Below are 13776 nucleotides of genomic sequence, written 5' to 3' on the forward strand. Positions count from 1 at the left end.
CTGTTGCTCACTCATAGCTGTACTGACGAATTGACTGAGTCAAACATCTCACCAAGCGTTTTACCCACTCCTAATACACTACATTACAAGAACCTACACTGTAAGAGTGCTTGCGATTGACTAAGAAAAGTATTTGTAAAATTCCGGTTTATATTTGATCCACCCTCGTATACGAGTAAAGAATTAAAACGAAAAGCTGTTGAGGTCAGGAGTATTCGCGTATTAACAAATATTATTTTTAAAATAGTGATAAAAGATGTAAGAAAAAAGTTTTGGATTTTAATTTAATGTGGTCATAATGTCTAAAAATCACAGTATCTAAAATTATCTTTTCAAAAATCCATTCAAAATTGTTTAAACTTTTTTTGGATACCTTGCATATAGTTGTTTATAAATTTTTCTTACGAATAACGATAATTATTATATGGATGATTATACAATCTAGTGGCCAATCACTGTGCTTTCGAAATCAGTAATCTATATAACCTGATGTGGCGAACAAGTTTGCCAATGACTGTATTTCACTACATATCAGTGGCCAATGACACAATCATTGGCCTATGCTGATCACTATGTATACATTGCCAATGATTCTCTTTGTTTTTAATATATATAATTTTAATAATATGTATTTATCATATATTATAAATATGATTGCTTTGGTAATATCGTCTCCGTAGCATTTATTTTATTAGATTGTAACATTTTTATTCTACTCAAAGGCTCTCTAAAGTTTATTTTTATGTTGAGATAACAGATACACCTCATATCTTAATAAGTCTAATTTTTCCAACTTTAATGTTCGAATCACGAACGTTACATTATTCTATAAGTTTCTTTTTAATGCTTCAATAATTAATTTATCTGTTTAATGTAAACCTTGCTCAAGTTCCCTCCCCACGGAATCTCTCTCCTTTCGAGTTTCACAGTTACGGTGGATGCCTATTAATTTATTTCATTTTGTTTTAAATTGAAATTATTAGTGAATTTCACGGATAGAACCATCTTTTTTTAATCTTCAGTGGCTTCTCCACAGTAGCCCGGCACCAGACAACCAATAATGATATTTTATGTTTCTTGGTCTAATTTGGCAACTAATAGATTTTTTTACTTATATTGAATTTTAAATTTAAAATATTTTAATGGTCATAAATACAAAAAGCAAGGGTTCCGAGATCTTAGTTTTTGTCCCAAAGCTAGAATAAGATTAAGAAAGAAGTTCGGTGAATTAATCTCTTGAAAAATTCTTTTTGTTTAGTGTTTAAAAAAATTTGAATTTATAATATACCATTGCCGGTCATCTTTAAAAAGGGTCGGGGGTAAGTTCTTTTTAAAAAAGGGGAAAAAATGGCCGAAAAACTATTATTTATCCTGAAAATATTGTAATTTTGTAAAATATATTCGAAGTGAAATGTACCGTTAATTTGATCTGAGATGCATTCTTCTTCTATGCCTCCTTTATGCCTCAACTTGCACCTGGAGACCAAGCACTTGAGCTCGCTGGTTATGACATACATCATAAAGATAATGAACCCCTGAAGAGAAACATTCCGTCAGAGAGCCATTAACTAAAATCTGAAGGATCATTATATTCACCTGCGATGTATAATGTGCAATCTACAATTACAAAGTGCAATCTACAATGTCAGATATATAGTCTACAAACTCACTAGTAAAGCTGAAGATAGAGCGAATACGTAATGAACGATTATCGATGTTGAATTTATATAAAACACCGAAGATGCCTCCATGGCAATAATACCACAGATTATAACCGTCGTTCGATGAACCATATGGAGTCTGTGACAAAAAAACGAAATTATTGATTTAAATTCATGCATTCTTGGAATAACTTTTGACGAGGAATCCAGTGGTGACCTCGAACGTGACTTTAAGCTTGACCCTCAAGGTCATTTTAAGGTCAAATTTGTGTTTTTTCAATGGGAACCGTTATTTTTAACAATGGCGATCGATAGAGCAGAAAATTTCACATCCAAGCATGTATTCAGGCCATGGGTTAATGATGACCTTGAGTTTGACCTTCTAGGTTATTTCAAGATCAACTTCTTATTAAAATGGAAACCCATATTTTTGACCACGGAATTCAAATGAGCGAGAAATTTTACGCCCAAATACATACTCAGATCATGGGTCAAGGATGACCTTGAACTTCAGCTGAAGGTTTTTAGGCTTGATCCAGATATGGGTAGAGTCCAATCTGTGCTGCTTCGGCTCAAGTGTTCACGAAAATGGTCGAGGTCATTCTTAAAGTAACTTTTAACGAGGAATACAGTGGTAACCTTGAATTTGACTTCGAGGTTAAGCTTCAAGGTCATTTGAAGGTCCAGTTTTTACATTCAGCGTTATTTTAAATTCTTCATTAAAATTTACTCTAAGAATTACCTCGACCTTTTTCGTAAACAACTGAGCCGAAGCAGTACAGACTGGACCCAACCCATAGGGGTTCCCAGATAAAAATAAAGTTGATCTGGAAATAGCCTTGTAGGTCAAGCTCAAGGTCAAATTCAAGGTGACCATTAGATTCCTCGTTAAAAGTTACTCCAAGAATGGTCTTGACCTTTTTGAAAAAATATTTTAACTGAAAAATTATTTAGGCGTTTTATTACATTATGGACACCATGTATATAGTTCAAGGGAAATTTACCTGGCTTCAATGGATTTTTTTTTTACAAATCTTCCTTTAACGAGGGCTCGACTTCTGAGAAGTACCCCTCCATATAACAAACCGAAAATTAAAAGCATCATGGCTGTACAAGTTATGAATATATTATATACTCCACTGCCGAAAATTAACCACCATGATTCGTGGCGCCAACCTGCGCTTTTGTGGATTAATTCGGTTGCCAAAACTGACAAAATTGGAACACCTGCAAATTTAGAATAGACTTAACTTTAAGGTCTTTCTAATGTTCAAAGAAGTCCTCGTTTGGATATGTACAAATATATTAATATTAGAAATATTTATTTTATAATCACCAGTAATTACGGCAATTACTGTCGGCTGCAGGTGGTGGCCAGGACGGATATTTGTAAGCTCCGCGTATATAATTAGTACCTGAGATATTGGTGCTGTCATAGCAACAAGCAGAAATGTTTCCAAGCTTACTGCCACGATAGTCCAAGAACTCTAGAATTTAAAACGTATCTCTTATTCTAAAAAGCCTGTTTTATAAATCCAGGCTTCAGGGTGAGAAGCCAGACGATATGTTGATCAAGTACCTCGGGAAGGTTATTGTACGCTGCATAAATAAACATTCCCATTGCTGCAATAATTGCACCACAGCATTGCAACTTAAGAAAGTTTATCCACGTTCGATTATTCCACCAAAACAGACCTATGATTAACGACGATAATAAACATTGAAGTAGACAACTACCACAACCAAATATAACAATGAAGGGCGTTCGTTCGCTTTTCGTTAGAACAACCTACAAGAAACAATATTATAGTTCAATTTTACAATATTTTTATAAAAATCTTCATTATTACAAAATTTATTACTTTAACAGTCCGAGATGTAAGAAATGCTGCAAATGTCCCTGTACTTGGACAAATGCACTGTACCGTCCTTTCCTGGAGAAAGGGGGTAGCAGTGCAGGCGTTTAAATCCCATGACCCTAAATTATCTAAAACACCACAGGAAATATTCCAAACTGCTGACTGATTATTTGAGTGGCGTATTCGTAAATCCACCCAAATATCATCTTTTTCTTTAGGGAAATGGTTAGACGCTGCTACCAGGACAACTCGAGAATCGATTCTATACTTCAATTCGCTGCCATCTCTAAAGAAAGAAACAATTATCAAACCATTGAATTTTCATCAGCTTACACACAATCTAGAGTTTCCATAAATACTTACTCGAGTTCTTTTTTATATATTGTAGGCATGAGACGGGCCAAGTTTCTAAAAACGATAACGCTGCCAGTGATTGAAAAATTGGAATTGGATACTGACTGTTTTCGTTGCGAGCGAATCGTAATTTTGTCATGGTACCAGTGTGGATATCTACAATGTATAAGTTAAAAAGTTTTTAAAACTTATCCTTAATATACTGCCAACAAATTTCTATAATATTTTTATTCAGGTAATCCGTATGCAATAAATTATTGATAAGTCTTAGATACAATATTTTTTATATTAAATTTTCTTATAATAGAATAAGCAATAAAACAATCCAGAAATACTGGTATTCTTGAATTTTTTGGGTGAAGTAAACTTGATTATTATGACCTCTATAATATATGTGATTTTTTTTCAAACGCTAATAAAAAAGTATGGTCTCAAAAATAGTCACACTATTACTACTAATGACCTCAAATAGGGATATATTGAATTATTGTAGAGAAAAAAACCACGTAAGGATTAAAAAAAAGCGAGAATTTCTTGAATTTTGTACCTTTGATGGATATTGGGAACTCAAACGAGGAAGTGTTTGGTAAACCGAAGGTAGAGGAACAAAGGGGAAAGTACAGAAAAACAGTAGAGATAGAGAGAGTTTGAGGGCCGACAGTTTTGGATCCATCGAGAACTTCGTTAATAGGAAAAGGGATAGGGTAGAGAGAGGAAGTAGTCAGGAACAGGTAGCAAAAGGATCCACCCTGAAAAATCCTAAAATGTACAGATCGCCACCGGGAACGGAACAAATTAGAGAAAGGGAGAAAGAAGAGGGGGAAGAGGAAAAAAATTTGAACGTAAAGGGCAAATAGAAGAAAATTTACAGTTGAGTGGCGTGCGAAAAATGATGTTAGAAGTAATGGGGATGTATTAAGAAAAGCAGGAGAAACAGGGAAAGGAAATAAAGAAATTAGGCGGGAAATGGCTAAGCTTAAGAGCGAAATTAGGAAATGAGAAGAAGTTAGGGAGAAACTAGAAAAAAGGATGCAAACGATTGAGCAAAGATTAGGAAAGCAGGAAAAGCGTAATAAAAAGGTAGAGGAACTGAAAGTTAGAATAATAAAAAAAGAAAGCTCCAACCGGGAGTTTGGAGGTAGGGAGAATGGGAATGGGGAGAAGGAAAGCCCGAGAAAAATAGAACAAAGAATAGAAAAGAAAGAGAGAGCGAGAAGAGAATAAGAAACACACTGATGTGTCTGAGATTAGAGGGAAAAGAGTTGATGGTAGGAGTGGAAGAGGTACTAAAAAGGATTTATGCCACGGTGGAGATAGAAAAAGTGCGAAGTGTAGGATGGGAAGAGCGAAGAAGGGAGAGAATGGTACTGGTGAAGCTAAAGAAATGAAATCATAAGAGGAAAGTGCTGACAAAGAAGAGATTGTTATATGGAATCCAGTGAAGAGTAGAGGATGATTTAACATAAGTAGAAAATAAGATGCAGTATAAATTAAGGCAAATAGCAGAAGAGGAAAGAAAAAAGGAAAAGAGAACATGGGTTAAGAAATTCGACACAATGTGATGTAGTAGTAATGAAGGAAACATGGCTAGATCAAAAGGGATGGGAAATATAAGGGGAAAATTCTCAACAGATTACAATTTACAGGTTCAAACTGCAAAGGAAAGGAATGATGATGGTAGTAAGGGATGAATGTATAACAGAGAACAATAGCAAACAGATAAAGGACAAAAAATAAAAAAAGTAATAGTAGAAAAGATAAATATGGTAGAAGGGAGGTGGAAGATAGTGGGGGCGCATGTGAACGTTGATATATAGGAGAAATCAGAGGGTTTAAGAGAACTTATGGAAGAAAATAATCAACAGATTAGAATTTTATTAGGAGGATATTTTAATGCGAGAACAGGAGATGAATGAGGTGGATGGGATGGAGAGCGAGGAAGAAAATCCAAAGATAAGATACTGAATGGGAAAGGAATGAAATTGTTAAAGAGCCTAGAGGACATGGGATGGTTTATCTTGTATGGAAATATACAGGGGTATAAGAAAGGAGAATATACACGTTCATGAGGAAAAAGGGGAAAGGTAATTGATTATGTGTTTGTCGACGACGTGGTACAAAAGAAGGTCAAGAAAATAGAGGTAGAAAATTTTATAGATGCGGATCACTTTCCCATAATAGTGCCATTAGAGGGAAAAAGAGTTGTAAATATAAGGCTAATAAGAAAGTAAAAGTAAAAAGATCAGGAAGAAGGGATTGGTCAATTGAAGGACTGTGCATAAGAAAAAAGAAGTTAGTTAAGGAGAGGATAGAAGTAGATGGGATGAGGAATGTAAACAGAAGAAGAAGGAAGTTAGAAGGGTATTAAGGAAACGGAGAAAAGGCACAAATAGTGAAGAAAAATATAGGAGAAAAAAGAAGGAGTATACTGAGTTGTATAATAAAAAAGGAGAAAAATAAAAGGTTTGAAGAAGACAAAAATTACAAAAGGACAGAATTAAAGGAATGGGCATGCATAATGTGCAAAAGAGTATGGAGAGGAGAGGGGTGGTCAGAGTTATGGAAGGAAGGAGTAGTGATGTTCATAGGGAAGAACGGCCAAGGGGGAGAAGTTAAAGTTTATAGAGCAGTGACACTAACGCCAGCATCGTATAAAATATATGTGACTCTTTTAACGGAAAGATTAAAGAAAGAAATTGATGAAAAAAGATAGAACTCCAAATCAGACAGGGTTTAGAAAAGGGATGGAGATTATGTACAATATATGTTTTCTGAACTATCTAGTGAATTAGATGATCAAAAGGAAAAAAGGACCAATGATAGTAATGTTCATGGACCTAAATGCGGCGTTTGACTTATTAGACCGCGGCGAGATAGAAAAACTTATCGTGAAAAAGGGAATAAGAGAGGGATTAATAAAGAGAGTATCGAACATTTTTAGAGACAAAAAGCAGGGTAACGGTAGGAGAACAAGTAGGCTTAATTATAGGATTAGAGAAATACTTAGATGGAAAAAGGTTAAATTTAAATTTAGAAAAGACAAATATAATGAGGTTTAGAAAAGGAGGACGAAGAAAGAAAGAATGGACGGGGAGACGGAAGAGAGTAAAGTTGGAAGAAGTACAAGAGTTCAAATATTTTGGATATACCGTGCAAACAGATGGAGATAATAGAGCTCATATTAGAGAAAGGAAAAAAAGGTAGCAGGGTTAATAAAACAGATATGGGGAATTGGAAAAAGAAGGTTAAAAAATTAGAGAAGGAGGATGTGGTTATTTGGTACGCTGGTATGGCCGGTATCAGGTTATGTATCAGAGATATGGGGATGGAAAGAAAAGAAAGAGATAGAGAGTATACAAGAAAGGTATATAATGTAAACGCTAGGGGCAGACTGGAGAACGTCGGGATATATGGTCAGAGAAGAAGCGCAAAGGAATAAATTAATTACCAGAGGGGGAAAGAGGGCATGGAAATTTGAGATAAAGCCAAGTGAGGAAAACTGAGGGGAGTTACCAAGAAATTGTTTGATGGAGGTAGAGGAGAGGAGAGGGAAAGCGATAGAATTAACGAGATGGAAAAAAGAAAGGAGGGAAAAGAGTTAAGGGAAGGGATGTATTGAGAAAAACAAGAAAACAGAAAGTGCAGGATATGTAAGTAGGAGCAGGAAACATAAGAGCATGTATATGAAAGATGTAGAAGACGAATTGTAGATAAAGGAAGCTAGCAAAAGAATGTGGTAAAAATGCTAGGGGAGGATGATTGGGGGAAGAGTGGATGAAGAAGTTGGAGGGGGCTAGAGGAGCAAATGAGAAAGAATCAAAAAATGCACGTGAAAAGTGGTAAAAATGGAGATATAGGAGAACTAAAAGAAAAAGGAAACGGAAACGAAAGTCGCTTGGAATAGAAGCGTGAAGAATTGTAAGTAATGGTCATGTAATAACATGAGTAGTTTAAGATGTGATGCGTTCTCGCTTTCTCTCTCTCTCTCTCTCTCTCTCTCGCTTGCTCGCTCGCTTTCGATGGCTCATTCACTAGTTCGCTAACACGTCTCAAATTGCGTTACAGTAAAAACTAGAAATAAGGATCTAGATATAAGAGTCTTCGTAAATAGTTGTAAATAACTGTAAATGGTAAGGATAAAATTGTATAAAATATGTAAACAGAGGTATTGTATAAAATGGAAGTCATGTAAACCCTTAGGTGACAAATTAATACTAACTAACTTAAAAAATGCTGATCAAACTCGAAGCAGATCCGCTTGAACATTTTTAATCATATCTTGGAATCCCTGAATATTTTTGAAGTTTTATTGGATTAAAGTAAATATAAGTTTTGAAAAATTACGTTCTCTTGATTTAAGTTTTTTAAATAACTTTCCTGCGTGTCAGCATGAGCTAAATTCAGGAAATAAAATCTATGAAATCCTCGGAAATCACCGCTCTCGCGGTCTACAGCAGTACGCGCTGACTGAAAGTTGACATTTGAGACTTGGATAATTTGTAGTCCAATCACTGTAACCCGTACAGATCGTTCAAGTGTCATTAACTTAGATTAAGGACGAGGCTTTGATGATTATGTACCATGAATTTGAGATTTTTGCTACAACTTGCCTAGGTCATGCCACAATTTTATGTCAAGGCCCATAATAGGGTTGTTTCCAAAATCAGATATCATTTTTCTAATAAATGGATCTAATAGTATATAAAATACTAATTTTGAAGACGCCCATTAAATATTTTTACATATTGCTTACTATTTTTAATTTAATGTTGAAATATGAATTTTCATTCACGATGTCGATTGGAGGGCAACTTTGTCGTCAAAGGGGTCGGATTTTCCACCAATCACAGCTCATGTGTTATTGATTCTCAAATATCATTTTCTGTGCCGATGTTTTCTTTTGGTTATGTGTACATCGAAAATAGAAGTCGCGAAGTATTGCTTAAAAAAATGTCAAAAGAAGGTTTCGTAAAAGCCAATATCACAAATCTACCGAAAATGGATATATTTATGGTATGTTTAAAGAATTCATTGAAAAATTGTTTATATGAAGTCATGTTTACTGAACAATTCATAAATACGTAGGATTTTAAAATGTGTTCATAATTGTACGTAATGCTTTCCTTCAACATAATACTGACTCTTAATCCAAATATTAAAACAGGATAACATTTTCCCATCACATAAACCTTAAAAAACAAAGCTATAAAATCAAAATAGTCAGAATTGGCAACAGACCGTGGCCTAACCTTTTCGTCATGAGTTTCGTTAGTTTTCATGGTTTTCATGATAGATAATTATGAGAACCTCTGAGTTACGTGACACCCACGTGACTCCAATTTGAATATGTGTTTTACCGCCTTCAATTTTTAATAATTTTTTTCTATTTAACGACTTAACAGAAAAAAAATTATAATGCATCTTCGGTTCGGATTAAACTTATGTATCAAAAAATTATTTCACCTAAAATCGTGAAACAACCCTATTCAATAATTCTCGTATTTTTTAACAAACGTCTCACGTCGTATACTTTCTGCAACCAATCAAAAATATCTTTATTATATCTCAATTGACGCATGATTTAATAAGCTTTCTAACAGGTCAAAAAAAAGTTTCTCGCTCCATTTTTGAATGAGTAATCAAGCTTCAAATTCGGCAGAGATTTTTAGTAGTACTTTCGCTGATCGTGGCAACAATTTCCAATGATAGTGTAAATTTGTTGCAAAGGAAAATAAATGATCATTCCTTCATGGAAAATGTAAGCTTTGAAATTAATAATTTTAGACTGGTACCATTTCATACAAGTTCGAAATGGTATAATTTAAAATTGGAAGATAATAAAAATATTAATTTCAGATTGAAGTAAAATCAATATTAAAAGCGCTAATTGGATAATAAAGGTTAATTGATTAAAAATTGATCAATTAAGTTGAGACTTTTAAAAATAGGTCAGTGTGAATTTTGAATCATTGTTTTTTATGTTTTAAAGTTTACCAATATTCTTAGTTCAATAACTCAACACGAACCGAGTGCAACTCAAGAGGAAATATTTTTACTCGGGGAAGTATGACTTTAAAAAAAATTGTTGAATCTTTAACAAAGAAATTTAATTTAAGCTGTATATCAAGATTTTTAACAGAACATTTAACAGTAGACTTTTGAATCCAAAAGAATGAACTTTCATCCAACAATATTTTGATTTTCTTATTAGTCTCGAATTCAGTTTGCATTTAAGTGAAAAACAAGGAAGGTGGGAAAGACCTTGACGCCTAAGATGATAAAAATTTAAATCACTCATAGGCTATAGAATAACATTAAATATAAATGCAAGTTCATTTTTATCAATTTTCAAATACTAGGTAAGAAAACTGGAAATTTTGATTTAAAAACAGGGTAATTTTCCATTTCACACTTTTTGATTTCGGATTATACACTTTTATATTCGGACTAAACATAAATGTAATGCTTGAAACATTGTCTGATACTATTTTTTCAAAGGGTATATCCGGGCAAACATGCCAAAAATGCCCCCAAAGTAAATCAAATGTTCAGTCAGGCATTTGAAAGCATAGAATCAAAAAGATTTTCCCCAAAAATTTCAAATTTCGTTTATATTTTTTTTCTGTCTGCATCGTTAGCAAACATCTGAAAAATTCACTGAACTCAACAAATTTAAAACATTTTTTTTTAATATTACTGTGTGATAAATTTCAATTAAAATATCCTTTAAAAATATATTGCTCTCAAAATTCTTTAATTGTGTCAGTATTTCCAGAAAACAACAAAACTTCAACACCTGACATTCATCAACGTTGTATAATTTATCCCGATAGATGATAACTTTTAACGATTTACGATCAGAACAAGTTGTTTGATAATTTTTTTGGATTTTAATTTCCTGTCAAATTTTGTTCGAAAAAATCCTGCATGTTGAGAATGATTGAAAAAAGTTCTGTGAATTTTTACAGATTTTTTCTAACTAAAGAAACAGAGAAAAATAAGAATAAAAATGGACGTTACCCCCTTAATTCATCCAATATGGCGGCTAACGGTTTGAAATTCTGCCAAATTTTTTTTTGGATTATATGTTTTCAAACGGCTGGCTCAACATTTGATTCCCTTGTAGGGAATTTTATACATTTTTACCTGGCTATACTCTTTATGACACTATTTACACTACTTTTCGTATGTGAAGTGAGTATAAGGTCTAGAATTTTCAAACTGTGTGATATTTGAGTCCTGGAATTTTTTGAATACTTAGTTTGGACAAAATTAAGAAAAGGCCTGGTTTTTGAAATTGAAATTCTGTAGCAAGCCTGATATTATTCCCTTGAAGACTTACACATAATTGTCAGAAGGAACTTGCATTATTCCATAATTATTTCGCACTTGCAAGGTTTGCATGTCCAAAATCAGAGAGGACATACTCAAGTGTTTATGTGCATCTACGGACTGTTGAGTCCAATGAGATAATGATCTTTGCGCCAGTTGCTTCAAAAGATGTGATTTCTGAAAAACAAAGCGTTAATCGTGAATAAGATGAAAATTGATAATGAAACTTATTTTGGGTAAAATTCATAATTATAAAGACTTTAAATGTCTTATAAATATTAACGAAAGATATAAAAATCCCATTTAAAAGAACATACATTACCTGTTGATTGTATATCGCTCGATCTTCTTCTAAAATTCGATTTAATATTCTAATCGACTCTTCGGCTGAGTTTCCTAAGTCCCTCGTTTCGTCAATGTTATACTGATACAATTCTATCTCGGCAAGAATATTTAAAATGCGATCGCCTTCTCCAGGATAGAAAGAAGACGTTCGGTTTCGCAAAAGTTCCCATAATTCAATTGCAGTCTCTGAACCACTTGTGTTCTGATAACCAAGAGTGAGACTGCGGAACTGTGAAGTATTGAAACATTCTTTATGTAATATATTTTATCTTTAAAAAAATGTTAATAGAGTTCTTATGTTTCTAAAACTAAAGCAAAATACAGTTTCTTAAAAAAAAATGTATTGAGCTACAAATTTCACAAAATTCGAAATGGGAATTTGAAGGAAATGGATCCATATAAATTTGTTTTTGAAATGAAGAGGTGGTAAAAACAGTCCAAATAATTCAATAATGATATTAAATGTGTAAGTACTGATAAATATTACTAACCTTGTCATAAGGAAATATTAATGGTTCATATAAACAATCTGAAAAGTCAGGACTCTCCCACTTTGCTGACGTGGCATCTTTCATTGAGCAAGGTCTGGAAGCATGTCGGCCGATAAAATGACGAGGACATTCCAAAAGTGCTTCTGTACCAGGCCCAGTTTCCGGCCACTCCAACCCCCACGATTTGTCCTTTGGACAGAGTGGAATCAAAGTTCGGTTTACAACCTCCACTCGAACTGACATTGATCTAAGCGCCATATTACAGGTATATATAGCAGATTTCTGAAATGAGTGGGAAGGTATATTATTCAATTATGATACGAAATATTCATTAACTGTGGGCTCCTGCATGAAGAGGACCCTTATGGTCGGTACAAAGTTACACACAGGGTCATATATTCATATAAATTCCATGAATTTTCTGCTATTTTATTAGTTAATACTCTTGTTTTATTATTTGATACAACAATTCCATTAGTTGCAGTAACTATTCAATTAGCACTAGCAACAAAGAAAATGGTTGTTCTAGCTCATAAAATAACAGTACCATATCCTACAAACTAAATAATTGGTCCAATTAACAATTCTTATCAGTGAGCGCACGTGTTTCTTTTTTTTGGAACATGAAATATACCCATTTGCGGTTGCTTTCGGGACATGAGCATATAATGCCAATACAGGTTATTCTCCATTGAAACCGAAAATAATGAATTTCAATAGACACCTAGAATGGGCCATAAGGGTCCTTTTCATGCGAATCCTCTCAGTTATACTCGATTAATTGAAGGTTTTAATTAAGCGACCTGAGCATTTGTAATTTTAAGGATGCTACCAGCTGGGTACAGATCTTCCCAAACTTCACTTCCTAGTTCGAGTTTGAGAAGAGCACGGTTTTTTGTCCAACCAAATCCGATATCCATGCTCCTCATGTTAGGCGTAATGCACATCAGTTCAATGTTCCCTCCCTATTAACATATTTTTGAACGATGCATTAAATTCATGTTGAAAATGATTCTATATACTAGACAGTCTGATAAGTCCCTGAAAAATGAAACACGGAGACGTTTTTTTGGCCAAAGTCGGTTTTATTTTTCAACATACTCTCCTTGTAGTCGATACAGCGAGTACAACGATTTTCTAACTTTATGATACCGTCCGAAAAGTACTCGATCGGAGGTCTCCAAAATACGCCTCAGTTTCAGCTATGAGCTCCTCATTTGAGTAAAAACGCTTACCGGTGAGCCATCTCTTCAGGTTAGGGAACAATTAATAGTCGCTGGGGGCCAGGTCTGGTGAATACGGTGGCTGAGGAACCAATTCGAAGACGATTTCATGCAATTTTGCTTGTGCAACTAAGCATGAATGAACAGGCGTATTGTCGTGATGATAAAGCGGTTTTTTCTTCTTCAAATGAGGTCGTTTTTCGGCGATTTCGATTTTCAATCGGTCCAATAATGATGAATAGTATGCTTTGGTTATGGTTTTACCTTTTTCAAGATAGTCCACGAATATTATGCCATGTGCATCCCAAAATACGGAGGCCATAACCTTTCCGACCCATTGTTGCGTTTTTGGACACTTCCGAGCACTTTGGCCAGGTGGAACCCACTGTTTTGCCTGTTGCGTTGACTCAGGAGTGTAGTAGTGGATCCACGTTTCATCCATGGTTATGAATCGGCGCAAAAACTCGGTCGGCTTACGCGAAAATAATGCCAAATTCTGCTGGGAAGTTGT

The 13776-nt window shown here is 34.3% G+C and overlaps 1 protein-coding gene across 1 annotated transcript in view; it reads right to left on the reverse strand.

Moving 5' to 3' along the window:
* Nucleotides 1-13776, reverse strand: part of LOC117174512 (cadherin EGF LAG seven-pass G-type receptor 2-like) — a 34663-nt gene that overhangs the window by 11685 nt on the left and 9202 nt on the right. Inside the window, exons 5-15 of the mRNA XM_033363696.1 lie at nucleotides 12846-13007; nucleotides 12043-12324; nucleotides 11529-11780; nucleotides 11217-11383; nucleotides 3884-4030; nucleotides 3524-3806; nucleotides 3241-3450; nucleotides 2998-3148; nucleotides 2666-2888; nucleotides 1671-1800; nucleotides 1418-1535 (exon numbers count right to left, since the gene is read on the reverse strand). Of these exons, the coding sequence (XP_033219587.1) occupies nucleotides 1418-1535; nucleotides 1671-1800; nucleotides 2666-2888; nucleotides 2998-3148; nucleotides 3241-3450; nucleotides 3524-3806; nucleotides 3884-4030; nucleotides 11217-11383; nucleotides 11529-11780; nucleotides 12043-12324; nucleotides 12846-13007 (2125 nt within the window). The remainder of the gene's footprint in view (nucleotides 1-1417; nucleotides 1536-1670; nucleotides 1801-2665; nucleotides 2889-2997; nucleotides 3149-3240; nucleotides 3451-3523; nucleotides 3807-3883; nucleotides 4031-11216; nucleotides 11384-11528; nucleotides 11781-12042; nucleotides 12325-12845; nucleotides 13008-13776) is intronic.

This window comes from Belonocnema kinseyi, chromosome 6, assembly GCF_010883055.1.
Source record: "Belonocnema kinseyi isolate 2016_QV_RU_SX_M_011 chromosome 6, B_treatae_v1, whole genome shotgun sequence".
Taxonomy (NCBI): domain Eukaryota; kingdom Metazoa; phylum Arthropoda; class Insecta; order Hymenoptera; family Cynipidae; genus Belonocnema; species Belonocnema kinseyi.